At 42.6% G+C, this 27,893-nt stretch overlaps 1 protein-coding gene across 1 annotated transcript in view; it reads left to right on the top strand.

Moving 5' to 3' along the window:
* prodhb (proline dehydrogenase (oxidase) 1b) overlaps positions 1-27,893 on the top strand; it is a 62,374-nt gene that overhangs the window by 23,391 nt on the left and 11,090 nt on the right. Inside the window, 7 exon segments of the mRNA XM_034225233.1 lie at positions 5,932-5,961; positions 9,340-9,364; positions 20,566-20,680; positions 21,938-22,078; positions 22,699-22,795; positions 22,798-22,872; positions 23,759-23,771. Of these exon segments, the coding sequence (XP_034081124.1) occupies positions 5,932-5,961; positions 9,340-9,364; positions 20,566-20,680; positions 21,938-22,078; positions 22,699-22,795; positions 22,798-22,872; positions 23,759-23,771 (496 nt within the window).

Genomic DNA, 27,893 nt, shown 5'->3' with positions numbered 1-27,893 from the left:
GAATGTTGTTTTATAGCTATTAAAATAAAATGTATAAATATAAGTGACATATCAATTAGCTCTATGCACATTCATTATCATTTTACATTATTACTGTTTTAGTTCTGTAATTCTGTATTAAATGACAGTCCCCGGATTGGCTTTAAAGTGCTTTACAGGTGTCAGGGTTCAGCAGAGCAGATAGGAACCTTTTTGATGGTTAGAACTGATTACTAGTGATGGCAGTTTGACACTGAAGCTTCTAACGGAGCTTCAACCCTGGACTTCCTATTCCATAGAAGCAGTAGAGGCTTCTCAATACTCAAATTTCCCCTCCTCGACTCCTCGGTCCTCCGGTAGTGACCCGGAAATGAATTTCAGAACGCCATTGTGAAGGACATCTCATTTCTCTAAATGCACACCGAGGATCGAGCGTCGAGGAGGCTCTCTGGAGGAGCTATAACCGAGGATACACTGATGGTTCCTCCACGGCTCCTCCGCCGATGCATTTCCGGGAACGGTGGAGGCGTGACGCACGGCCGGACTTATCTCAGCCAATGACAGCTCTGCATGCATCCCCTGGATATTATTTTAGAAACTGCTTTCATCGCGTTGCGATGTTTCCAGAGAGAACAGCTGTGAGGTCCGTGCAGAAAGCAGAGCAGTGTGTATAATATATATCACTGAGTATAACAATCAATCAATCAATCAATCAATGTTTATTTATATAGCCCAATATCACAAATGTTACATTTGTCTCAGTGGACTTTACAATTTGTACAAAATATCAGTATGACAATACGACACCCTCTGTCCTTAGACCCTCACATCGTACAAGGAAAAACTTCGGAAGAAAACCCACAGTTTAAAGGGAAACATGGGAGAAACCTCAGGGAGAGCAACAGAGGAGGGATCCCTCTCCCAGGACGGACAGACGTGCAATAGATGCCGTGTGTAAATTGAAAAGATAATACATTTGCAACATAGGTAGTCCAAATGTTTGGAAATGCATGTGTGTATAATAGGAAGATGAATCCACGAGTATATACATCCAGGACCTATGATCCAGGACCACAGCCACGATTCAAGATCCAGGGCTCGCGATGCAGGACACAGGAGCGCAGGATCATCCATGACTCCGGATCCCGGCGTATATAGACACCAAAAAGAAATACATTTGGGGAAGCTGGGTTAATCGGAACATGAGAGTACACAGGTATAGACAGAGAGAAGGAAGAAGTAAGATGTCCCCCGACAAACTAAGCCTATATCAGCAAAACTAGGGGCTGAATCTAATCAGCCCTAACTATAAGCTTTATCAAAAAGGAAGGTCTTAAGCGCACTCTTAAAAACGGATAGGGTGTCTGCCGCCCGAGCACAAACTATAACAGGCCTACTCTCTTTATTTGCTTTAGTTTAGTAGAAGATAACTACAAACAAAGAGTCGATATTTTTCTAAGACCATTTAGTGCTTCACATAATAAAATACACAACGGTTGTAGCCTGATTATGCTTTAGGAGCTGTAGGTGTGTGTGGTACAGTGTGTAGGTGTGTGCGTGGTACAGTGTGTAGGTGCGTGTTGTACAGTGTGTGCAGGTGTGTGTGTTGTACAGTGCGTAGATGCGACGGACAGACGGGTCTCAGTTGGTTTGGTGTCCTCTGCTTACTTTTAATAGTACTTGTAAATACAACTTTTGGCCCGTAATTTCAATTCCCCATTTCAACCAGAGAGAGGGGGGGGGGGGATATATCCAGTCTCTGATTGTGTTACGTTATTATGAGAGTGAAAGTAAATATATAAGTCGTCATCAGAGATGGGGTCGTTACTAAAAAAAAGTAATATATTACATATTACATATTACTTTTTAAAAAAAAGTAATATATTACACTACTTCGTTACTCTCTACATAAAGTAACTTGTATACTCTACTCGTTACTTTACTCACAGGGCCGGGCCGCCCCTCCCTGCAGGCAGATCACGCAGACTGCTAAAGTTTCAATGTTCTCTTTAGTTCAGTTTCCTAAGTCGCATAAGACTGATCCAGATCCTGAATGTTTTCCTATCTGACCATGGCTGTCCTCTGTCTCCTGCTATCTGTATATTTTGCGCAGTCTATCTCTGCTCACGCTGTTCCGTCTGCGTGTTCTCCTGCGTTTCGGCCATGTGTTGCACTGGAACCAGACTGGAGCACACCGCAAAGACTTCAGCCGAGCACGTACGAACTGCGCATGCGTCAGTGGCAATAACTCTCCTTACCAGCAGGCGGCGGTAGTGTGTATTCGTCATTCAAAACAGGCAACAACCGGAAAACAGAGAAGAAGAACAGACTACGTGATATAAACAAACTATAGGTTACTTACGTAACCCCAGTTCTCAGAGTAACATGAAGTGAGATGTCTCACTATGGGATGTGCCTCAACGCGTATGCAAACAGAAGCATCAATCTCATTACGCCAATCCTGATTGGCTGGTGATCTTAACGTCAACGTCAGGGAATCCACCCACCCTTTAAGTAGCTTGCGCTACGACGCAGCGTCATTCAAAAATAAGCACCTCTTCTCGCTTCGCCTTAGCAAGAAGGGCCGTCTGGTGAGACATCTCACTTCATGTTACTCTGAGAACTGGGGTTACGCAAGTAACCTATAGTTCTCATTTATAACACTCCGTTCGATGTCTCACTATGGGATATTGAAACTCCCGTATTGCTAGACGTGCTTATCTCGAAAATCACCAAAAACAACCCGAACTTAACAGGTAGAACCCTGTCTCAACACGGGACCCAGCCATAGACTGTATATATAAATGGACGTAGGGTCCATAAGATTCTGCAGAGTTGCCGTGAAGCCCTTAGTAGGCGGAGTCGGCCACTAACGGCTCGACAGTGACGTCAGAGTTCAACTCCCGCCTTCTCCAAATAAGGGCAAAGAGGCGGAGCCGAGGCGGGACCTGCTGCCACCGAGCTGGAAGTTCCAGAGCTAGCTGAAGCTACCAAACTAAGCTAACATGCTCCCCATCTGCACGCTGCCGTCGCATTTTACGTTTCTAAGGTAAGCGGACATGGAACTATTCAGCAAAACTATAAATAATAATCTAAGTTATTGAGTTTTAACATAATACTTCAGAATCTTAAAACCCCTTAACGTTTGTATGCAATTGTGCTAAATTCAACACTGGAATCAAGCAAATTCTAAATGGATAGTAAATATAGTCATTTTGCATGACATTAGTTATTTATATTTTGATATCACTTAACTATACATTTAAGTCAAGCTAAGGTACATGTGATGGTAGCTAGTTAGTGCTCTTACCTGTGAGGCCTCCTCCAAACAGCATAATAACCAGACTGTATCATTAAAACTAAGTACCAGTTATAGATCCTTGACTTTAGACAAACAATTCAAAAGACAAAATGTATTTAAAGACCAATCTTTATTTGAATGTGCCTCTTAACCTGAGATATTAGTTATACAGTAATAGTATTGACAATCTAAAAAAACTGAGCAACTCAACAGTCAACTTTATGTTTCTTATTGTCTAAAGCATTTATTATTTTCATTTTCTCCCTCTCATATTCAGTGTGGACGGATTGAGACAGCATGGTGTCCAGAGAGCAGCAGAGACTTCAGGGAGAAACCTCCGTGTGATGGACGTCCTGTCTGTTGGTTTGGAGAGGACTGAGGGTCTTTCCTCTGCGAGGAGGACCAGGCCTGATGGAGGAGCCCATGCTGGGCAAAGCTGATACCAACTGCACAGGCCTAGTTGGTCACTTTATTTGACTAAATGTGTTTAATACATTTAATAGGTTTACACCTTCTGTCCATATGTGCTTTTTATTTAAAACATTTGATTAACTTTTGGTTCACATTTCAATAAATTGTATTTGCTCTCCTTTTGTCCATTATTCTTACTGAAAATGTTAGATTACACATTCACATCTGACTGAAGATTGGCCCCATTTATTTGTGACTTTGCAAAACAAGGTACATGTTGTGAAGCTCATAAAGTGAGGCAAATAGAAATAATCAGCTGATGGAGTGTAGATGTGAAAATAGCTGCATTCGATCAGCTGACTGTGTTTTCACAATAAAAGTAGTTTCTTAGTGAATGTCCTGTACTGGTCTTAAAATCTCATAACATCAGCTTTTAATGTTCCTCTTGGATGTTCTTCTTGACCCTCAGAGAAGGAGAAAATGTCGTGTCTTTCAGGCATGTCCTTTCCTAACAAAAATGACAGGAAACATAAAACATATTATTGCAGAACAAGTGTGTTATTTATGAAAGCGGTGTGTTTGTGTGTTTAGGGGCTGTAGATATAATGATTTTGTAATTGTAATGTTTTTTTTTTATTTCAACAATGAGCTACAAAGACAATCAGATTATGAATGAAAAGTATGAAGTTCATCAACATTGAAATATATGTTATTATCAAAATAATATTTAACTGTTATCAAAACGTAGTGCAACTGTAGAAGCTTGCTCTGTTGTCTCACTGAAAGAATCACTTTTACCACGTTTTTTACAGACAATATTGAGAGATAAATAGTAGCAGTTCTCACTATGAGTTAAATATCTTTGCCTTCAATACATTAAATTAGAAAGCTGACAGTCATATTGCTTGTTATCATCTAAATGTAACTTTTTGGATGGAAAAAACCCTCAACTTAACTGATGTGTAGGTGATCTAGTATTTAGTATTGTTTAATGGAATGTATATCAGTGTATTCAAGTCAATACTTCATTCATTTAAACCAATATCTTTCTTGATTCTTTGTACAGTATGAAAAAAGAGTCTTTGTACCTGTGCTGAAGTTCACTGCTGTGAGGAGTCCAGTTCTGTCTCTCACTCTCTGGTCCAGCCTGTCTGCATCACCTGGACACCTTAAACAAACAGATATATATGTAAAGTACCATGTGTACAAACAATATAACTGATTCTCTTCTGTTGAACATGTTGGATTGTGTATTGTCCGAGTCAGGGGCCTTTTTATTTTACTGTAACTTTGGAAGTTGTGTTACCAATGCTTACTGTTTATTTGATACCCATTTGGTAATGCAATTAATAAAAACAACAAGGTTTGGGTTCGTTCTTCAGATGACTGTGACGTTAACGTGTAAGCTCAATAATGAACTCCAGCTCAACCAACCATATTGTAATATCTAAGTAATCATCTTGAAATATGACATTAATAATTGTAATATACACACATCTTATTGTGAGGTTGATTTCACATACACTATTTCGACATTAGCTTGTCTACATACTTGAGCATAGCCAATTTAAATTAACCTTAGATGCATACAGTTCTACCTACATAATAAAATATCTCTAAGTTACAAGGATGTAACCTTATTTTATCAACCTCAAACAGAAGCCGTTTGTTCAACAGTATTATCCCACTTAACACTGTATACCTTTATATGTACAGTCTATGATTTTAACTTGGAGGCTACGATTACAATCGTTAGCACCGATGTAGCTACCACTAGCTTACATGCTAACCCAAGCCTTACCATTCATTACGTAGCTGATTAAAATCATTAACACATAAATAAAGCACTCGAATTTCACTTACCGCATTCATGCACCGTCTGTTTTAATAGCAGAGCGAGTCACAATAGTCCGATATATAAGCATGAAGAACAAACAACCACGGCCGGCTACAAGTTGTGTTTCCTGGATGAGCTGAGCAGGCAGAGTCCCTGTAGCTAGCTTTACGGAGCAGCTAGCAGAGAGACAAGAAGCTAACAGCGGCAGGGACTTGACAGAGCCGTCACTCAATGTGACCACGCCCTAATTTATGCACAAACTTTAAGACCTAATATAAGTAAAAGGGTCGCGTTAGAAAACAATTCACTCACAGATCCATAATCATGAAGGTGGAATCTAACTATATCGATAATAAAAATGTATGGAGCCATGGGTAGAAACATGTTTTTTTCTGCTGTAAAGTTGGACATTTTAACATGGGGGTCTATGGAAATTGCTCCTTTCTGCAGCCATCGCCTATCGGCCAATATATGAACTGCAGTGTGTGGCACTTCCGTATTGGCTTCCCGGCTCTACCCCACAGTTTGCCGCTTGGACCCAGCACTGCACGGGCCACACTTGGAGCAGAGACATCTAGCCTGTAAAAGCGGACAAAAGTGAGTGGCGAGGACCAGCTCGCTGCTGCACAAATGTCTTGGATGGAAACACCCTTGAACAAAGCCCAGGATGTAGCCAGTCCACGAGTAGAATGACCACGCAGGCCCATTGGTGCCTGCAAACCCTGACTCGTATAAGCCAGAGCAATCGCTTCCACAATCCAGTGGGAGAGCCGTTGCCTGGTAACGGGCTTGCCCTTCTGAGGGTTAGCCCAGGATACAAAGAGTTGGTCATTACAACGAAACTCTTTTGACCTGTCCATATAGATGCGTAAAGCACGAACTGGACACAGAAAATTCGGCCGCTGTTCCTCAGAGGAACACAGCGGCGGAGGAAATGCCACAATGTCAATGGGGGTACATGAGCCAACCACCTTAGGTATAAAGGCAGGGTTGGGCTTCAGAAACACTCTTGTTTGCCCCGGGGCAAACTGAGTGCATGAAGGATGTACAGAGAGCGCATGAATGTCACTGACTCGCTTGGCAGATGCCAGAGCCAGTAAAAGCACTGTCTTCAGTGACAGGTGTTTCATGTCAGCTTCTTCCAGGGGTTCAAATGGAGGTCGAGTGAGCCCATCTAAAACCACTGCCAAGTCCCATAATGGCACCAGTGACCTGGAAACAGGGAGGAGCCTGCGAGCCCCTTTCATAAAACGGCAGACCAAAGGGTGTTGGCTAGCCGTCTTTCCCTCAAAGCCCACATGGCATGCAGCAATAGCAGCCAGGTACACTTTAATCGTAGAGAAAGCTCTGTGTTTATCAATTAAGTCCTGTAGAAATGATAAAATCACCCCGACAGGACATTGAAAAGAGATGTGTCCTTTTTGAAGGCACCACTCCTCAAACACCCTCCACTTGCAGTCATAGAGAGACCTGGTGGAGGAAGCTCTTGCACTCTGAATAGTGTTTATCACCTTCTGAGGGAGCCCCACTGTATTCAGATTGTACCACTCACGGGCCAGGCCCATAGTGCCAAGCGCTCTGGGTGTGGGTGAATGATCGCCCCCCCCCCCCCCCCCCGCCTGAGACAGTATGTCCCTGCGTAGTGGGAGCTGCCACGTCTGCCCGCACAGCAGCTGATATATCTCCGCCAGCCAGTACATTGCAGGCCAGTGCGGAGCTATCAGGATAAGTGTGTGGCGTTGTTCTCTCACTCTGGCTAGAGTTGGGGATATCAGAGCCAGGGGTGGGAACGCGTACAGAAGGACCGGAGGCCAAACGTGCGCGAGCGCTTCCACGCCTAACGGTGCGTTTAAATCGCGCATTGAAAAGAACAGCTGACATTGAGCATTTTCTTTTGATGCGAACAGATCTACCGTGGCTCGGCCGTAACGCACCCACAGCTGACTCACAATCATTGGATGTAGAGTCCAGTCTGCATATAGTGGTGCACCTCTGGACAGCAGATCCGCCCCGAGGTTCATCACTCCTGGTACGTCCGCAGCTCCATAAGATCAGTTTGCGTGCCAGCATGTGTAACTGGAGAGAACGCAAACCCCCTTGGCGGTTTATATACGATATTGTGGTTGTGTTGTCTGTCCTCACGAGGACATGATGTCCTCTGAGAAAAGGCAGAAAGCGTTTCAGGGTGAGGAACACCGCTAAAAGCTCCAGATAATTTATGTGTGACAAGTTGGAGGTCTCTGCTCCAGAGACCCCTCACAGGTCGACCTTCGTATATACCCCCCCAGCCCGTCAGACATGCGTCTGTGGTGACCACCTTCCGCGATAGGACAGCACCCATAGGCACGCCCCGTACTAGAAAAGTCGGGTGTAGCCAGTGGCGCAGAGCCATTACGCATTTCATAGTGACCATCACTCTCCGCGCGCCATGACGCGCGGGGTCCAATCTGAGGGCAGCTACCCAGCGCTGAAACTCCCTCATGTGTAAGCGTCCCAGTCGTACCACCAGAATGGCTGACGCCATGAGCCCCAGCAACCGCAGACATGACCTGAAGAGAACATATTTGCGTGGCTGGAAAATGAGCGAGGCAAGCCCTGAAGGCTTTCACTCTCTCTGCTCACAAGCGGGCTGTAAAGGGCTCCGAATTCAGGCGTAGGCCCAGGAAGAGTACAGTCTGGGCTGGAGACAACGCTCTTTTCTGTGTTTATTACAAAACCCAGGTCGAGCAGGTGTTTTACGAGGACATTCGTCTGCGTAATAGCCTCTTGCTCCGACTGTGCGAGAAGGAGCCAATCGTCCAGATAAGTTGCCAGGCGAATACCCTGTTGTCTTAATGGGGCTATCGCGGCTTCCGTACACCGTACAAACACTCGCGGGCTGAGAGACAGACCCTGTACTCGTAACAGACACCCTGAAAGGCGAACCTCAGATATTTCCTGTGTGGGTAATATACTGGGATGTGGAAATACGCATCTTTCAGGTCGACTGATGTGAACCAGTCGTTTTGGCGCACGAGACGCAACAGCGATGTGTGAGTGAGCATTCTGAATTTGTATCTTTTGAGATATTTGTTCAGAGCTTTCAAATCTATTATAGGCCGAATTCCGTTCCCTCCCCGTTTGGGAACGAGGAAATATTTGGAATAAAAGCCGCTCTGACTCTGTTCGGCGGGTATTATCGATATAGCCTTCTTTTCTAGTAGCGAGAAAATCTCTTGCTCTAGAATATGGGCCGACTCTCCCCGGGCCTGTGAATACAGAATTCCCGAGAAGTGAGGGGGGGTGACAGCGAATTGGAGCCTGTAGCCCCGTGTTACTGTCTTGAAAACCCAAGCAGAATCTGTGAGCATCCTCCACTTTTCGCTTCTCAAAGCGAGCGGAGATGTCACAGCTCTGTCGTCTGCCCTCAGTGTCTCTATTTGTTGTGTTATGGGGCCCTCTAGTGTCTGAACACGATGGTACCCCAGGTTGACAACCCCGGCCGACGCTGCGCATGCGCGTGGCGGTGGTGCCTTCACAATCCCGCCTATTGTCCGCCTTTTGAGAGAGGCCGTAGCCGCTCTCAAAAGAGGGGCAGACGACAGACTGTTTATTGTTTTTATTGTTTTTCCTTTTCATTTTTATTGACTGCACCCTTGGCTTCAAGCCTGGAAACGACAGTGGAAAATGATTTATTTTGAAACCACAATGATGACATGTGTTACACAGGCTTATCAGGGTGCGGATAACTCCCAGCAGTTTCAGGGACAAAACCGCACACAGCAGTATCAAAATCAGGGAAGATCACAGGGTTATCAAGACAAGAGCAGACAGCAGCAGAACAAAAATTCCAAAAAGTTGATGCCATGTCATGTTTGCGGTGCAACGGACCACTGGGCGGGGCAGTGCGAAAAGAGGTGGGGAGCTCAGCAGAACACACAATCCTTGCCTGCTCTCCCCCAGTCCCCCCGGCATCCCGCATTATTGCCGCCCCCACACTATGACAGACAGGCTCAACATGGGCAAAACGGTCAGCAAAGTGGATTTAATAGAAGATAGGGGTACCATGGAGAAATAGGATCAGATTCACAGCATTTCCCCATTCAAGCAGCAACAATTCGCCTTTCCAATAACCCGCGTGAAGATCCGATTATGCCCGTTGATTTTAGTGGTACGGCTGTAGATATTTTTGATTGACAGTGGAGCCACATTGTCTGCAGTACGTACTAAGGAGAAAGTGTGTGAAGCAACTAATGATTTTGTTACAACAATGGGCGTTTCTGGCATTCCTAGATCCGAGCCCATTTCAGAGAGTACTAATGTTTCAATCGATGGGTCAAATGTGCAACACTCTTTCATTATTTCAGATGGAAGTCCTATTAATCTAATGGGCAGAGACTTACTTTGTAAGTTACAGGCAACAATACATTGCACTCCAGATGGATTGTTTTTGACTATTCCTGACAGCAAAGTCTATCAAGCTGTCCAATTCATTCAATCATCTCAAGACAACCTTTATTGTTGGTCATTGTCAGATTTCAACATGATTTCTGTTTTCTCCACAATAGGGATTCAGAAAATTGCTAGCATTTCCCCTGTGTGTGCTTCCTTCATGTCTCTTATGCGGCCTGTGTTGAATTGTCACTGCACAGCTGCTTTTAACCCGTCAGATGACTATGCACTATCAGTAAGAGTTTTTTGCAACAGCTCAGATCAGTTGGAATGCGAGCAGTTTTTATTTTTAGGACCACAAGGATGTGCGTTGCCTCTTAGGCTCACACCCCCACAGCAGCCTCTTCTAGCTGTAAAAACTACCCCTCACGTCACACTAGCTGTCACTCCAGGCAGTAGTCCTAAGGAGGTGGGGGCTATGGCAGCCCACTGCCATGCTCGGCTGGGAGCTGCAACAGCTTCTCTCCCTCACACACACACACCTAATCTAATCAGCCTTGGAGAGGAGCATTACATGCTGCGCAGTGGCGTTTTTATATGTACAAAAGTGGTGGGGCACAAAAAACTTAGATGTCTATATATAAGCTTCTGCAGTGAGGTTCATGGCTGGTGAGGCTCTGACTCTTCAGGTTTACAAATATTATATTTTGACCTAAATCAAAATATCATATTATTTTCAAAAGCTTTTTTTGTCTGATGCTTCAATTAATTTTAAACAGACAGTTCAACAAAAGGATACCCAAAAAATGTAATTGTATCATTTAAATATTGAATTGTTCTCTCTTAGTAAGATCCCATGTTCAATCAAATTGCAGTCTTACCTTGACATGAAGATGAAGTCCATTTGCCTATCCTTCTGAACAAAAATCTCTATTACTTTTTTGTAAAAGTCCTCCTTATGTTCTTGTAGTTTCAAAAGTCTATCATAAATCTGATCTAATCAATAGATTTATGATTCGAAAATTATAAAAGTAGGGTAGACATGTGGATATTATCCGGCTGAACAAAACGTGCATTTATCTAACAGGTTTGTTTCCCACAGATCTTATTTTGAGCTATTTTCTAAAATCCTATGGAGAAATATCATTGCTTTTTTGTGGAGGGAAGCCATGCGCAGTTTATTTCCGGGTTTTAGGACGCCTCACTGCAGCTCTCTCTCCTCCTCTTCACACACCACACTTTTCACGGCACACGTACTTACAGCCAATCAGCTCTGAATTATGTGAGATGACGTATGGTGGGGATGGCAGTACTATGCCCCTATGGTCATTATTTTTTTGCCACACACATTAAATAGGACAATACTCTGAGCATGCGCAGTGTAGTTTTTACAGTCACCATTGACTTAAACAGGGAGAGGGAGGGGCAGGATCGGGTTTTGTCCCACATGGCTCTAAACAGCTCAATAGGCACACACTGTAGACACTAATTAGAAGAACACAGACTAAAACAGCAATGTACAGACGAATCAGATGAATAAACATGATCTTAAAATATATTTTATATATTTTTTAATTTATTCTTTGCATTTTTTTGTAATCCTTACTTTTAATACTTTCTGCTGACACTAGGTGGGGCTGTGCCCCACCTGCCCCTAATGACCAGTCGCCACTGATGCTGCGTCTCTCTGAGCCCATTTCTCTCCCCCAAAGCACATTCCTCCACTTACAACCACTTCCTCTCACAGAATATGGACCCCCTTCGGACTTCTCTGAGGTTCCAGCCACATTATGGGCCAAGCACAAGAATCATGTGGGATTTGTTAGTTCAGCCCCTCCACACAGAGTGACACTTAAAGCCAATGCCAGATTGCCAGCTATCAGACAGTACAATTTACCCCATAGAGCCATTTTGGGAATTGAAGGAGTCATCCAATCTCTGCTCGATCAGGGCATATTAATCTACACGACCAGTCCGTGTAATACTCCAATTCTACCCATACCTAAGCACAATCGCCCTGATGAGTGGCGTTTTCTCCAAGATTTGCAAGCTATTAACGCTATTGTCATTCCGACAGCTCCTATAGTGCCTGATACTAATTCGATCCTTGCTTCTCTGCCCCCAGACTCTAAGTACTACACAGTGATTGACTTATGTTCAGCGTTTTTCTCTGTTCCTCTGCATCCAGACAGCCAGTATCTGTTTGCATTTACTTTTAAACGTAAACAAATCACATACACGCGCCTCCCACAGGGGTTTGTTGAATCGCCTACTGTGTACGCAGCAGCTGTTAAGAGAGATCTGGACACTTTGGTCCTTACAGGAGGTAGTACCTTGCTTCAGTACGCAGATGACCTGTTGTTAGCTTCCCCCAACATGGATGCCTGTCACATCGACTCCATTCTGCTCATGAAAAGACTTTCTGAATGCGGGCACAGAGCATCCCTGGCTAAGTTGCAGTACTGCCAGACTGAGGTCACGTATCTGGGTCACATTCTGAGGGATGGACACCGCCTCCTCTCGCCAGCAAGGATTTGCCTTTTGAACAAAGTGGCACCACCTCACACAAAGAAGGAAATGCTTTATTTCTTGGGCATGGCAAACTACTGCAGACATTGGATATACGAGTACGCTGCCATGGACTCCGTCCTGCGTGCTGCCACTCTGCAGGCCGCCCTTAACATTGTTCAATGGTCTGAGGACATGCACAGAGCTTTTCAGGACTTAAAGCAGGCCCTCACATCGGCTCCTGCCCTGGGGCTCCCTGATTACCATCAACCTTTTCATCTACACGTCCATGAGAAGGGGGGCTTTGCAACGGGCATCTTGGTACAGAAGCATGGCTCTAATTTCCGGCCTGTTGCATACTACTCATCTCGACTCTCCCCTGTGGTACTTGGTATGCCTTCATGCCTGCGTGCAGTAGCCGCAGTTGCAATAGTTGTCAAACAATCCTCTCCCATTGTACTGGCCAGTGACTGTGTAGTACATGTCCCACATGCAGTTTTGCATATTCTGAACACCTCTGCTACTCAGCATATGACGGCAGCAAGGCGATCTGGTTATGAAGCGGTAATTCTTTCAAGCCCACACATCACTCTTAAACGCTCCCCCCCCCTAAACCCAGCTACGCTGGTGCCAATTCCGGATTTTGAAATAACACATGACTGCGTCACAACGATTGACATGTCTTCCTCCCCCAGAGCTGATATGTTGCAAACTCCTATCCCTAATTCAGATATGATTCTATACACAGACGGGTCTGCGAGCAGGCCGTCTGACACAGTACACTTAGCAGGCTATGCTGTTGTGAACGACTGGGAAGTCTTAGAAAGCCGGGCCTTGCCAAATGGCACGTCAGCTCAGGCTGCAGAGTTGTATGCTCTGCTTAGGGCGTGTATTTTGGCTAAAGGTAAAGTTGCAACCATTTTCACAGACTACAGGTATGCATTTGGTGTGTGCCATGATTTTGGTGTCTTGTGGAAAATGCGCGGTTTCTTAACATCGGCTGGTAAGCCTATTCAACATCATGCGTTAGTAACTGAGCTATTAGACGCTATCATGCTCCCTGCACAGCTAGCAGTAGTTAAATGTGCTGCTCACACAAATTCTGATGATCCTATTTCACATGGAAATGCGTTAGCCGACACCGCGGCTAAACAAGCAGCAGTTTCCTGCTCTTCTATGGTGCTCCAATGCCCCTCAACACAACCCGCAGAACCCATTTGTTTGCCTTCCTTTAATGATGTCGCGGACATGCAAGCCCGCGCTGATGTTAGGGAGAAAGATGTATGGCTAAGACGAGGTTGTACACTTGACGCTGAGTCCAGCTTGTGGCTCCACCCAGACGGACGGATGGTTTGTCCCCGTTCGTTCCTCCATGTTTTGGCACATGTTGCACATGGCAAATCACATGTAGGAAAAGGAGGGATGAATGGGATTATAAAGTCACAATGGTTTGCTCCAGGCATCACACTAGCTACACAGACTCTTGTAGATAGATGCATGATATGCCAGCAGACAAGAAGAAGAAGTGGATTCACGCCTCCAGATGTCGTCTTTCTCCTCTACCGGATGCTGGCGTGTGAAGGCAGTCATCATCATCGTCATTCTGGGTTTACTATACCTGGCCAAGGACGCCCTGCTAGATGAAGCTGTGAAAATCCCAACGACAGGTGGCGAGGGCTCTCGCCCCTCTGAGGGAGAAAATAAGGTGCTCTTACCTAAGAGCGCAGACGACTTGACCACTCAGGGCCCAGACCCTGAGGGCAAAACAACACCAACGGGCAAATCAGTGCCTAGCGACAAGGACAGGTTGTATCCGATCACCACACAGACATTCAGTATGGTGCGAGAGACACAAGGAGGGAAAATAAGGAGGATTGTCTCCCTCCCTGATCATGAATCAGAGACTATTTCTTTTAACTGCCCAACTTCAATATGTGACTCATAGGGGTGTAACGGTTCACAAACATTTCGGTTCGGTACGTACCTCGGTTTTTTGGTCACGGTTCGGTTCGGTACGTTTTCGGTACAGCAGAATTTTTTTTCACAAAACAAAACATATATATATATTTTTTTTTATTATTATTAAACTGTGGATAATGTATTCACTCAAATAAATACAAAATATAATAAAATAAACATTAAGGTGCAGCATTTCGATTAACTGAAATCATCTGTATTTGAACTGTACTGTACATTACCTAAGCAGCCAGTTTGACATTATGACTTGCTTGTCATTGTATTTTCATGTTTTTTTTAAAGAAAGATGAACTTGTCCACCTTAGGCGCATTCACACCGCAGTACTTTTCCCACAAAGGTTCATGAGAACTTAGTTCATGAGAACTCTTTAGTTCTCATGAACTAAATACAGATCGCGTTCACACCGGAATAAATCCCTGGGGGAGGATTAGGCAAATTAAGGCGCTGACGTCACTTCTTCTTCTTCTGCTTTGGGTTTACTGGCAGGCCGCAAACCAGTTCACGGCGTATACTGCCACCCAAAGTCCCCGGCCGGAAGTCCCCGGAGTTGGGGACTGGCTTCTGAAGCCTTCCGAGTAAATCGCCAGAACGCCGACACCTCCTCATCTCCACCGCTCCCATGTTTTATTTTGTGTTGCCATAAATTAGTCTCTCTGCGTTTCTGCGCTGGGCTAATGCTAATGCTAATAATGCTAATGCAAGGATAATAAAATGGCGGCTTCACAAAACTTTTTGGGAGTTTTACGGGGCGTGGTTTGTAATCCGCCCAGCCAATCAGAAATATAGCTCTTTTCTCACAAAAGAGCCACTCGAAAGTCCCTGCTCTCTAGCAGGGACTTTCGAGGGGGTAAAAAGGTTCTCATGAACTAAGATCGCATGAACCTTTGTGGGAAAAGTACCGCGGTGTGAATGCGCCTATTGCTTGCCGAAAGGGCAGATCTGCTGGCACTAACAATGTCTCCTGCTGTGGAGAACACCCTCTCTAGGGACAGAGGTAGCAGAAACAGCCAGGTAGCGCTTTGCTAACATGGCAACATAAGGATATTTGGCGTTTGTAATAGCTTTGGCTAGGTCTGAACTTTTTGCGATTGGTGGAGGCTTAAATGCTAGCGGGAGTTGGGTTTGCACTTCAGTCATTTTTCTTTTGGTACCGGTGATATTCACGTTCGGGTGATGCCTTTTCAAGAGTGCAAGTTTGATGTATTGCCAGCCACGTAACCAATTTTAGTTGAACAATGCCGACAAACAGCTTTGGTTCGGTCCACCTGTCTTTGTCCGTCATCCTTGAACGTAACTGCGAAACCAAAATGTTCCCAAACCGGAGACTTCAATGATGCTGGAGGATTTTCGAGCTCAACTTTATCTGCGTTCGCCATTAATTTTCGAAAGTTCCTCAAATTACTGACTAAATTTGAACGCATCCCTCTGACCAGCTCTCATAGTATGCCTCTCGTCCAATGAAATGACTTGCTCGCTCTATGACGCGTTGAACCCAATGTGAGCAAATTTTTCTGAATGCTGCGACGCAGCACCTGAGATTACTTCCAAGAAGTTGTTCACGTTCTCAATTTTTTTACGTTTAACGTTATATTCGTTCGGTACACTTCGGTACACACGTGTACCGAACCGAAGGGCCCGTACCGAATAATTTCGGTACGGGTACGTGTACCGTTACACCCCTAGTGACTCATCCAACTGTGTTATTGTGTTTCCTGTGCTACTGCCTTCAATCAGCGGTGACAGTTACCCGACGTGGGTGACGTATCCAAAGAACCAGTACCAGCGGTTTGGGGTCTCATCAGAGGTGGTAAGAATGGCTCTCAACACCATTGAAGAAATGCCCCCAGAACTGTGGTGTAGCACTATAGAACAGTTAAAGACACTGATAAGGAATGAGGTAAAATGTACAACGAGGAAACCAGATTACAAGGCTCCCAATTCAGGTGTCACTGCATGCACATTTACTGGACCAGATAGCAAAACTGATTTTCTATCCACTCCACTTAAACAATCAGGAGGTGATGTAGATTCTTCAAAAAATGCCTTAATCACTCCTTTTAAACGAACTAAAACTAATTCTGCAGTAAGTTTAATGTTAGACTACGCGCATGAACGCAATGTTAGCAACTGTTGGCTGTGCCAAAATATGCCAGAATCCATGCATTCTCCCATGTTTAGCCCAATTCCTTTCACGAAAGATGACTACGGTCTAGTGAGCTGGAATGACATAGCATCCAGAATTAGCGATGAGGCTGAGGATTGTTACACTCCTTCCTACCCCATAGACTCTGAGCAACCTTTACAGTACAAGGGCTTAGTCTCTCTCATTGTTGATACAGTAAATAAAAATTACCTGCCTGACGGTTTCAAACGGTTGATGTTTTTAAAACTAATATATGTGAAGAAATACGTTAACCTAGCTTTTGAATACAGATTCCAGTTAGCTCTAGCCCAGACTAATTGTTCGGCTAACTTTACAAGTCCAACATGTACATTGCAACCACACACACCATCTTTGTTGGTTGAAGCTTTGGTAACAGTTGTGCCCTGGTTTGGCTCTAGAACAGTAGACTCCGTTGAGGTTAAAATACATGACTGTACGCAGCCAATACCCTTAGGCAAGCCCCCTACACGTGACTGTTCAGTATATGTTCCCCCAATTGTGGTGCATGAATGGAAGAATGTGTCCATCTGTTTCCAGAATGAAGTAGGATCTCACACCTCTCCTGATGTGGGACACAGCGACTGTAATACCATAGTGAGGGTAAAATTAGACAGAATTACCCTCCCACAGAGAGTTTATTTAGTTTGTGGGGACCGAGCGTATGGCTGTGTGCCCTATGACATTTTTTATGGCACCTGTTATCTAGCCTACCTAATCCCTTTAATCCGTAAAGTAGAGGCTAATGAGATTGCAGCGATACTTCCCTCTCTACACAGGAACAGCAGGTCCATTACACAAGGACAACAGATAGCTAGCCTATTTTTGCCTTGGTACGGTATTTATGTTACTCAGCAGGAAATTGTGACACTGTCCAAAGTAGTGGAACACCACCTAAATGTATCTAACACAGCGATGTTAGCTGAACACAAATAATTGCAGGAAGTTAGGACAGTAGCACTACAGAATCGTATGGCACTGGATCTTCTCCTAGCTGCTCAGGGGGGCACATGCAAGGTGATTGGATCTGAGTGTTGTTTTTTCATCTCTGATGCTACACCTGAAGTTATGGACATGGCTCATGATACTGCCAGGGGAATAAAATAATTGCATGAAACTCATGGGTTTACATTTGGGGATTTAAGTGGAACCTTTGGATCCTGGGGAGCGGGGTTGGTTACATTTGTTGTTACTGTTTCAGTGTTTATCTTGGTTGTGTTAATCTTAGTGATCTGTTTGATCACTGTAGTTAAATTAGCCATACGCAGGGTTGCCAAGACCGCCCTCCAGGCCCCACAGAGGCTAGTGGGGTATTCAACTGTAGATGACACAATGTTGATGTATGACGCAGAGCTTCAAGATCCATGGGTCTCCATCGCGGTTTCTGCACGATGGGTACCCCCATTCAGCGATTGACAAATTGATTACAGTTGACACTCAGAATAAAGAACAGATGTTTTGATTTGACACTCAGAATAAAGAACACATGTTTTGATTTTTCCTTTTCAGGTTGTTATACAATAAATGTCTGATTCTTCCTTTTCAGATTTTGAACAAATGTATTTGAATGAAATATATGTACTACTAAGTGCCTTACTCTTGAATAAAGCGTAATGAAGTAAACGTAAAGTAATGTTAAAGATTGAGGACACTGTAACTTTACAGATTACAGATTGATCGATTCATCACTGTGAATTTATACCTTAACTGGGAATTTTAGCTGGATCTCTCATGATTCTGATTTTATACCTCAATTGGATTTCTTATAATCCTAAATTCTAATTGTGTTTTAATAAGTCATTGCCTTAAAGTAAATCTTTGAGATGTAAGCTGATTTTGAATTTGTGTTTGATGAATGAGATTAACTGAGTGATAAATTATAAAAGATCTTATTTTTGAAACATATATTTTGCTATTATATTTTTGTATTTCATGTGTGTTCATTATTGTGCTTTTGACAAATGATGCCAAACACTGAAGAGAGATGATTTTTCTATTATGATTGACTGTGTTCAATCATGGTGATTGAAGTGTTTTCAATCTTGTTTTACTTTTTGATGTAATTGATGTATGTGAGCCCACACAACTCTGAAGATGCTTATTGATTTAAGTATTGACTGAAATATTCTTAGACTAATGTTTAATTGGTTATCATAGATCAGTGTTTCTCAAACTTTTTCATACCAAGGACCACTTAACCAATAAAAAAACACTCGCGGACCACCTAACCCCACAAATATCCAAAATCACATCGTTTTTCTAGAACAGATTACAAATCGCCTGAAAATGGTACAAACAAGTGGCAACATGTGTGAGTGCGTAAAACTTTAATTTATGAATTTATTTAAAATGTGAAATTGTACCAATATACTCACGGACCACTAGGGGGCGCTCACGGACCACCAGTGGTCCGCGGATCACACTTTGAGAAGCACTGTCATAGATTGATAAAAAGAATGAAACTGTCAGAGAATATTTTAATCCGATCTCTTTGTGTCTTGAGTTTCTCAGCTATTCTGAGAAACTGTTAATTTACAAACATATGCTTTTCGTTAAGTCGCATATGCTCCTGCCTGTAATGTGAGAAGGACACAGGTCAAGAGGTCCTCTGCCTTCCTCTGGGTGAGAAGTTTGGCACAACGGGTCTTTGTTCCAATGTCTGGTAATGATTAAGATAGGAAAGGCGGGCTTTTTAGGACCCTCCTTTAAGGATATATCTATCTGTGTTTCTACCCTTTGTCTTTAGAGTGTTGCTAGGTGGCTCACATGAAAGTGTGATATACTTTGTGATCTCTCCGGCCGTATTCTACTCTCAATAAATAACAGTGTTTGACTAAAGCCGCTCCAGCTTCCATCCTTTCCTGAGCCTTGGCTCTGCATTGTTGCAAAGAAGTTTCACTCACAATCATTATAGGGCAAGCAAGGAAGAAAAATAGGTCGTTCTGGCTCGTGAAACACTTCGAAATGTGGAGAAGTTGTGAACAAAAAGACAATTATGAGTAATATAAAAACAATTAGCCCAGTGGGTAGAGCCGGCGGCCCGATTGCGGAGATGTCTTCCGCGCAGCTGGTTCAAAGCCCGGAATGGATGAACTTTTAATCATTGCTTTTCAACTTTAATACTTTAATAACTGATAAAAGGCCCTCTCCGCCCCAAAATTTTTTCCAGCACTCTCTAGTCTCTTCTCAATAACCCAATACACACAATTATCAATCTTTAATTGCAAATAGAACATGATATTCAGTCTTAGTGTGTGTGTGCATCGAATATTTTTCAAGGCAAAGATACGTTAAACCCACTGCAGCCTTGCACTTCGCCAGGAGAGGTCGCTGTAACTGAAGCTTCGAGAAATGAACCTATTTCCGACACAATTGTCCAAGTGGTTTGATGCTTCATTCAAAGCTTCATTTTGCCATCACTACTGATTACATTGCACCAGTACTCACTCCCTTGTAAACTCACAGGGACACAAACAACAACCAGCGCTCTCTCCTTTGTGAAAGACTCAAGAATCCCACAACCACCAACATAAAACCAGAACTTAAATACATGCAGAACTAATCAGAGGACGAGACACAGGGCAGGAAAACCGTAACCCTATTCAGGGCAGGGCAGGAAAAACACAAGGGCACCAGGTGAAGAGAATCAGTAATCAGACAGGAGGGAAAACACAGAGAGACAGGAAGCAACACAGACAAAAGACAGACTTCACAATAAAACAGGAAAACAGACAGATCGTGACACTCCAAAATAAAACACAGAAAAACGCTGACAGATCGTGACAGGGGCATATAAATACACTAAGCATAAGCCTTTTTAAAGCATCAAAATTGCATTTAAAAGATACTAAAAACACAAAATCTGTGAACACAACTTCCACACATAGCATATTAACGGCCTGGTTTTATAGCATTTTTACAAAATGTGTGCAAGTTTCCCTCAACATATTTTCTGACCCTGGACATAAGACAGCTGAAGGGTAATCAGTGGTATGCTGTGTGATATTTGACTCTCACAGTGCACACACTCCTGTCTGTGCAGCTAGGTGAGCTGGAGCCTCTGCTACAGAAGTTCAACAACGAGGAGGAGAAACAAATGGAGAGGATGTTGCAGCGCATGGACACCTTAGTCAAGGTAAACTCACAGAAACTACAAAGAACAAGCAATAATCAAAAATACATCAACTGAGTAATAGCTAGTTTACCTAAATACTGTGTGTTGATGCACATGGTGGTATGTTCATTGAGTCAACTTGTTTATTGTTTGAACATGCCCCAACAATGTAATCATTAAAGCAAGCTGTGCTTTTGTTGCCATGACATCTTTTTTTGTAGCATCTGACAATTAACTTGCTTATCAATAAAAGTGCACTTATATGTACAGATCTTTTTCAATGTGCACAAATGTGTTGCTAGCTATTGTGTAAAAGCCGTACAGCTTAACATAAATATGAGAATAATAACGAATACAAGGTTAAGATACACTTTTATTTTTCTCCAGCCGCGAAACTTGGAATTCAACAATGTATGTATAGAGCGAAAAAAGTGATAGAAAATATGTACACACTTGATAATGCTCCCATGTTTTTATTTACCACAAGGTTATGTTTTGAAACATCAAGCCTTTCTTCACGTAAAGAAAATAATACATACACACCAGCAAGTTCACCTGACAGTTCAAATTGTCTTAAACAGCTGCCCAGGATCGCATGCATAAAACAAATTGTATAAATGTAGGCTATACATGTTGGATAGATCCATAATCATAACACATTGACACATTATTGCACACAATCTAATTCCTGTCCAAGCATCCTAAATGAATGTTGTAACTGTGTCACAGCGTATATGAACATGTAATGCATGGTAAAAATACACCAGATATAAAAAAGATATATGCAAAGCTCCACGGGGCACTTCAAAGTCATACACTTGTCTCTCAAGTCAAAAGACCTTGAAGTGCCTCGAGCTTAATAAGAACATCTTGAATATGACATGACTAGAGCATCAGGCATCTCCAACAACACAAAAAGGACATTTCAACAATATAAGGGATGAATAAAAACATATAAATGTTATATTACATAAGTGAAGACAATGTAATGATGGTATACCCAGCAGATTAGTAAGAAAGGAAGATACATGTTACCCGGTGGTGCATAAATGTGTTAATGGGAGCCTTTTTTAGACTATATTATTTCATATTTTACATATTCTCATCTCCTAGTATTCATCATCTGGATGTGCATGCATTTTTAAACCTCTTTCTTGAAAGGAACAGTGATCACCTTGATTTGATAATGGGATGTTTTGTATTTCAATATTTTAATTATGTTATAGAATAAATACATGAAATTATTCAAAATGAATTATATCCTTTTTTATCCCAGCATACTGTATAGAGAATGGGGTTCGCTTGATGGTGGATGCAGAGCAGACGTACCTGCAGCCGGCTATCAGCAGACAGACATTAGAGATGCAGAGCATCTACAACAAAGAGAAACCTGTCATCTTCAACACCTACCAATGTTAATGATGTCGCTGCACACACAAAATGCCGACTCAACAGTTATGTGGTGATTCATTTTGTATTTCTTAAACACACCATTTGAAATGAAAACAAAATGTGTAAGTCACAGTTGACATTCATATGATTATCATCCTTTTTTTACGTGATTATTATAAGCTTGCCACATACTGTAAAATAAATATAACACATTTTGCCTGTTGGATAAAATTAAGACCATAGATTATTGAGGGTCCCATTTTGTCACAATGGGTTGCTGTGCGTATACTACACCACTGCTTTGTTGCTGAACTTGCTAAAACCAGGATAAGGCATTCTTGTTCTCAAAATTGGTTGGTTTATTCCACGAGTTATTGACATGGAGCCATACAAATACATGAGTATAACCCTGTTGGAGTAGCAGTCGTGTTGTGTGGTTGTTAATGGTATGGGGGCCTATAGGTCAGGTAGAACAGGTAGACCCATAAATCATGTAGTCTAAATGTATTGGACCGCAAAACATCATAAAGCTCTGTAAAAGTTACATTGACAGCAAAGATTACACTGCTTTCACAATCTTGTATCTAATCTTGGAACTTGATTTATATCCGTCTTTGCCATGAAGTGAATCATTGTCCTCTTTTGCTCTGCAGGAGGCCTATGACAACGTAACCATGGACGTAGAATTGTCTCGACGTGAGGGCTGGCATTTTGCTGCCAAGCTGGTGCGCGGGGCTTATACAGTATGTATCAGGAACGAGAGTGGGCTGGAAACCTCGATTATGAAGACCCCATTAACCCTGATTATGAGTCTACCAATATAATGTACCAGGCAAAAATCCTGTTTCTTTGTTTTGGAATTGTTGGTAGCTGCCCATATCTGCATCCGCAAAGTATGATTGTTTTTTGTCTAACTACAGCACGCACATCAGAATTGAGATGTTTTGTATAATGAAGAATTATTTTTGATATTTTGTAATTCTGCAATTTCTAGTTGTTTACTTGTTTGTTATTGTGCTCCTGATGTCTGTGCCAGCACCTATTCAAACATTTGATTTGTAATCCTCAAATGTTTTTGAATCCTTGTTAAAATAAATAAATAACATAAATAAATGATCTGCTTTAGCCAGGCTAATCTCTTATTCCTGAATATTAAAGCTGCTGCCTGCTGCTACATCCATTACCATTGGAAAGCACACAGTTCCTGTGAGGTGTCCTAGAAAAACCTTTTTTATTTTATTTTGCCAAACCAATTTTCCCATGTGGTTCACAGATTTAAGCCGTCCACTTTCTAGGCACAAATCCACTGCTATGGACAGCTCAGGGAAGTGGTCCTTTAATTTAAATTCAAGTGGAGTTTCTGAGTTTAACATCTTGTGTCAGCAAGTATCCATCCTGTTGAGTTGTCCAAGTGCAAGTTGCTGAATACCACCCAGCTCCAGGGTGCAGGGTTGTAACCAATTTCTGACACTCCTAAATGAGAGCAAGTTCAAAGAATATATATATATATATATATATATACTATATGTATCATCTTGAATAATAGTTTGTAGTTCTTTCAATTGTTTACGCAATCAGAGAATCTTTTGAGTTTCATTAAAAATCTTGACATTTTAACTATCATTCTTTTTTTATTCATGCCTTTTTTGTTCAGTTCAATTTGTTCACAAAACAAATCATTATTTTGTTTTTTTTATTCAACTCACAATTTGTTTCATTGTAGCAGTCTAACAAAAGCAGCAGAAGGGCAAAAATAAGTACACTTTAATATTTATTTATCGCATTTGTATTCATCATCATCATCATCTTTATTTAAAGAGACTCTTGGTCCATTATTACAAAACATACAACACTCAAATATAAATAAAAAAAGGCAGTTATACCAATGTTTCCACAGAGGTGACTGGTATCGTACAGCACTGAAACACGGATTTGAAAGCAGCATAATGACAGAATTATGAGAAACATTCAATCGACAGATGAATTTGTACATTTCTTAAAAGAGCATGGAACGTGTTGACTCGTGCATTACAGAACATTTCACTTGCACTGCACCACCTTGGTTTTCTAAGCAGTATACACAAACAGTCATTATATGCAACCTGGAGCTTCCGGAGGCTTGCCTTATACTTGACCCACAAGGGGGCAGTATAGAGAGGAGTGCAATAAGCTCTAAAGAGGTTCGCCTTAACCTTATCTGAACACCAAGATAATTTTCTAGCCAACATGTTGGCTTGCATATATAAGACACGCCGCTGTCTATGCTGTAACACTAAGTATCTGGGACACATCATCACAGATGAAATGGCTGATGATGATGACATGACAGCACCTGTCCTGACAGGTAGAATGTTGGAAAACAAAGGTTCTTATCCCCTTTTGCTCTGCAGATCATTACAGCGCTCTTCTTAGCATTGTATTTAACGTCAAATTTGACTCCGTAATCAGAACAAACATTTAGCAACTGTTGAAAACCAGCACTGCTAGGAGAAACAATTGCCAAATCATCAGCATACAGTACATAAGATGGTTTACAATCATATTACCAATCACACACCCTGTTTTACAGACACTTAAATCATCTGATCATTCATATAGATATTAAAAAGGCATGGTGAGAGGAGCCCCCCCTGGCGGACTCCATTACCAACACCAAATGGCACCGAGACTGCATTCCCCCATTTTATCCGCATGCTCTGGTTGGCATACCAATAAGCCAGGATCCTAATTATACTGTTAGGCACACCCCTTTGTCTCAATTTTAAAAACAGTTTATGGTGGTTAACTCGGTCAAAAGCCTTAGAGGCATCAATGAAACCAATCAGAACAGTGGAATTCTGTCTTCTATATGTTTCTACCATTTCCTTCAAAGCATAGATGCATAGCTCAGTACCATGCTTAGCCTTGAAGCCAAACTATCTGAGGTACATCAATAAGAACATAGTCTATCTAACAAAATTATTTCCAGGACTTTGGATAACACACTGGCTAGAGCAATTGGTCTATAGTTATCCAAGCTCCCTACCTTGCCCGCTTTGTCCTTAATGACAGGCACCAAGGTAACAGACAACATGGAGTCTGGCAACATACCATGAGTCATGAGGCCGGTAAAACAAATGGCAAGAAGAACTGCAACCTTCGGGCTTGCCAGTTTAAGGTGCTCTGCAGTGATTCGGTCAGAGCCGCATGCTGTGTTATCAGATAGCTGTGCAATTGCTCGATAAACCTCTTTAGCTGTGATTCCCACTGTGTCACTTTTCCCAACATTACCAACTTTGTAGGGGTCACTTTTAACACAATTAAGTATAGTAGAGTAATGTTGCCTCCACAACTCAGCTATGTTATCGGCTCCAGATACTCCCTCTATGGTACACGGTAATGACGTACTGGCCCTGTTCAGAGCTCTCACCTCCTTCCAGAAGCCAGTAACATCATTATGAAGGAGCTTTTCACCCATAGAATCCGCTCTCAATGTTTCTGTATGTTTGTTGATATAACGAACTGCATATTTATATCTAGCATTTGTACGCTTTTTGAGATCCAGGACAGGCCCCTCTCTGGGCCTTCCTGCCTGGACCCAGGCCCCAAAAGCATTCTTGGCTTCAGCGTATTGATCAGCCACATGTTTATTCCACCCTGGCTTGACGTTGTGTCTCTTCCTAGAGTAGGTATAGCACGGTCTACTGGCCTTCCATACAGCTCCCACAATACAATCATACATGTTACAGAGGTCTTCACGGTGAGAGCTTTCATTACAACCCACATCAACACACAGAGTTGCCACTTTGGGTAGATATACATCACTCAATAGGACATCAGTTCTCCCATAGTACAATAGCCTATCCTCATTTGTGAGCTTGGACCAATCCACTTTAGTGGTACAGGCCTTTTTAACCTCCTGAGACATCTCAGGGAGACTATCACAATCTAGTGACATTACAAAAGGAATGTGATCTGACATTGATGGCTCATACACAATCTCAATTGATCTTACAGTGTCATGGGCATTATGTGCTTATGCAATGGTCAAGCCATGAAGTTGTATGCCAGGCCTCGCTTATATATGAATAGCTATCTTTAGGCAGAAGTATTTGGCTTGATAATATAAGATTGTTATCATCACAAAACTGTAGCATATGTTTAGCAAACAAGGACCTTTTGTCTGATATGTCAGCATTCATATCACCCACTACATCAACACTGGTGGAATGATTACCAACAATAAAATAATGTATAAAAGCAAGTCTGTTTAGGTATTCATCTTCATTATGCTGTGACTCATATGGTGTATACATTGAGAATGCTAAACTCCTTGTTATTCATTTAGATCTGTACAGCAATACACCAGTCAACTTCAAGCCTGATGACATTAATGACAGCGTCCAGCTTTTTGTGCCACATGATAGCCACGCCCCCTGCTATCCTTCCTCTCACTATTCCCAGAGAAAGGTCCGTAGTGGACTCACCAGCCCCGTGAAAATTGTCATTAAGAGAGTTCAACTTTCCCAAGTCCTGCTTTGGTAAGAAAGTTTCTTGCAAGCATAAAATGTCACATTTTTGTAGTAAGTTGTCCACCACTACACGTCGGATCCTATCAGCAGCGCTGTTGCCCAGGCGCAGCCCGCGACAGGTAAATTATCCAACCCGCATAACGTTTAGCTAAGCAGCTCAGCCGTAGCCCCATTCAGTACCCTCGCACCAGCAAAAGGTCTAGCTCTGCTAGCCCCTATCACCTCCGCTTTACGTGGTTCATAGTATCGCCTCACAACTGAGCCTTCAGGCCAGAGAATAAAACTTCAAACATCGCAAAATAAACTGGTCAGACTACTGCTTGACCTTTCATCTAGAACCCACCTCACCTCTGCCCACTTTGACAACCTAGGATGGCTTAGAGTAGACGACAGAGTACAGATACTTGCAATGGGCCTGGTCTACAAGATCCACTACACCTCTATGGTACCCATGTACATGTCAAAATTCTTCCCAAAGGTCAAGGAATACCATGATCATAACACCAGAGGGAGCTCCACAAATCATGTGAAACCCAGATTTGGCACAAAAAAGGGGGAATACACGTTTCGCAATTATGCCACATCAAGGTGGAACGCTCTTCCCACAACTGTAAAGGAAAGTAAAACTATACTTACCTTCAAAACCTCTCTTAAAGAGCACCTTCGGGGGGAGAGCATTGCAAAACTGGCCCCGGTAATGGTACAAATCTCAACCTGTCATTCAATGGACAGCTTCCCCCCCCCCCCCCCCCCCCCCATCTATGTATATACTCGCATTTTAGACTCTGTTACTAACTGTATATCTGTAGACTTGGTATGTCTTAAATGTCCGGTTAGGATGTATTAGAACGAAATCTAAAATGAAAATTGTAAACAAGCAATCTGTATGTAAAAAAACCAGCTGTATGTAAATTGTAAATAAGCCATCTGTATGTCAAATATGTCTTATATGTCTTAAATGACATGATGAATTGGAAATGGGGGACCCTGATGTAAACAAGACGAAAGTCTTTCTCTGGTCTGCATCCCCTTAAAGAGCCTGTGACACGAGTTTCCCCCATCATCCAAACCCATCAATTTGAGTAAATATTGTCCCCTTGAAAACCGTTACTGAACTGATTTTGGATATTTGTACTTTGATAACCATTAATCTGCCCTTCAATGTTGACCATTTCCTGGATCTGCTCGGGGATTCTTCAAGTCCCGCCAAATTATGTGTGACGTCATTGCGAGCACAGCGCTCCAGCTGCACCGTTCAGGATCCCAGCATCTGCATGTAAACGCACGATGGTGCACACAGCAGCAAGCTCAGACAGCGATGACAGTTTAA

The sequence above is a fragment of the Gymnodraco acuticeps genome, unplaced genomic scaffold (assembly GCF_902827175.1).
Source record: "Gymnodraco acuticeps unplaced genomic scaffold, fGymAcu1.1, whole genome shotgun sequence".
Classification (NCBI taxonomy): domain Eukaryota; kingdom Metazoa; phylum Chordata; class Actinopteri; order Perciformes; family Bathydraconidae; genus Gymnodraco; species Gymnodraco acuticeps.
The sequence above is the reverse complement of the archived record's forward strand: the minus strand, read 5'-3'. Positions and strand labels throughout refer to the sequence as shown.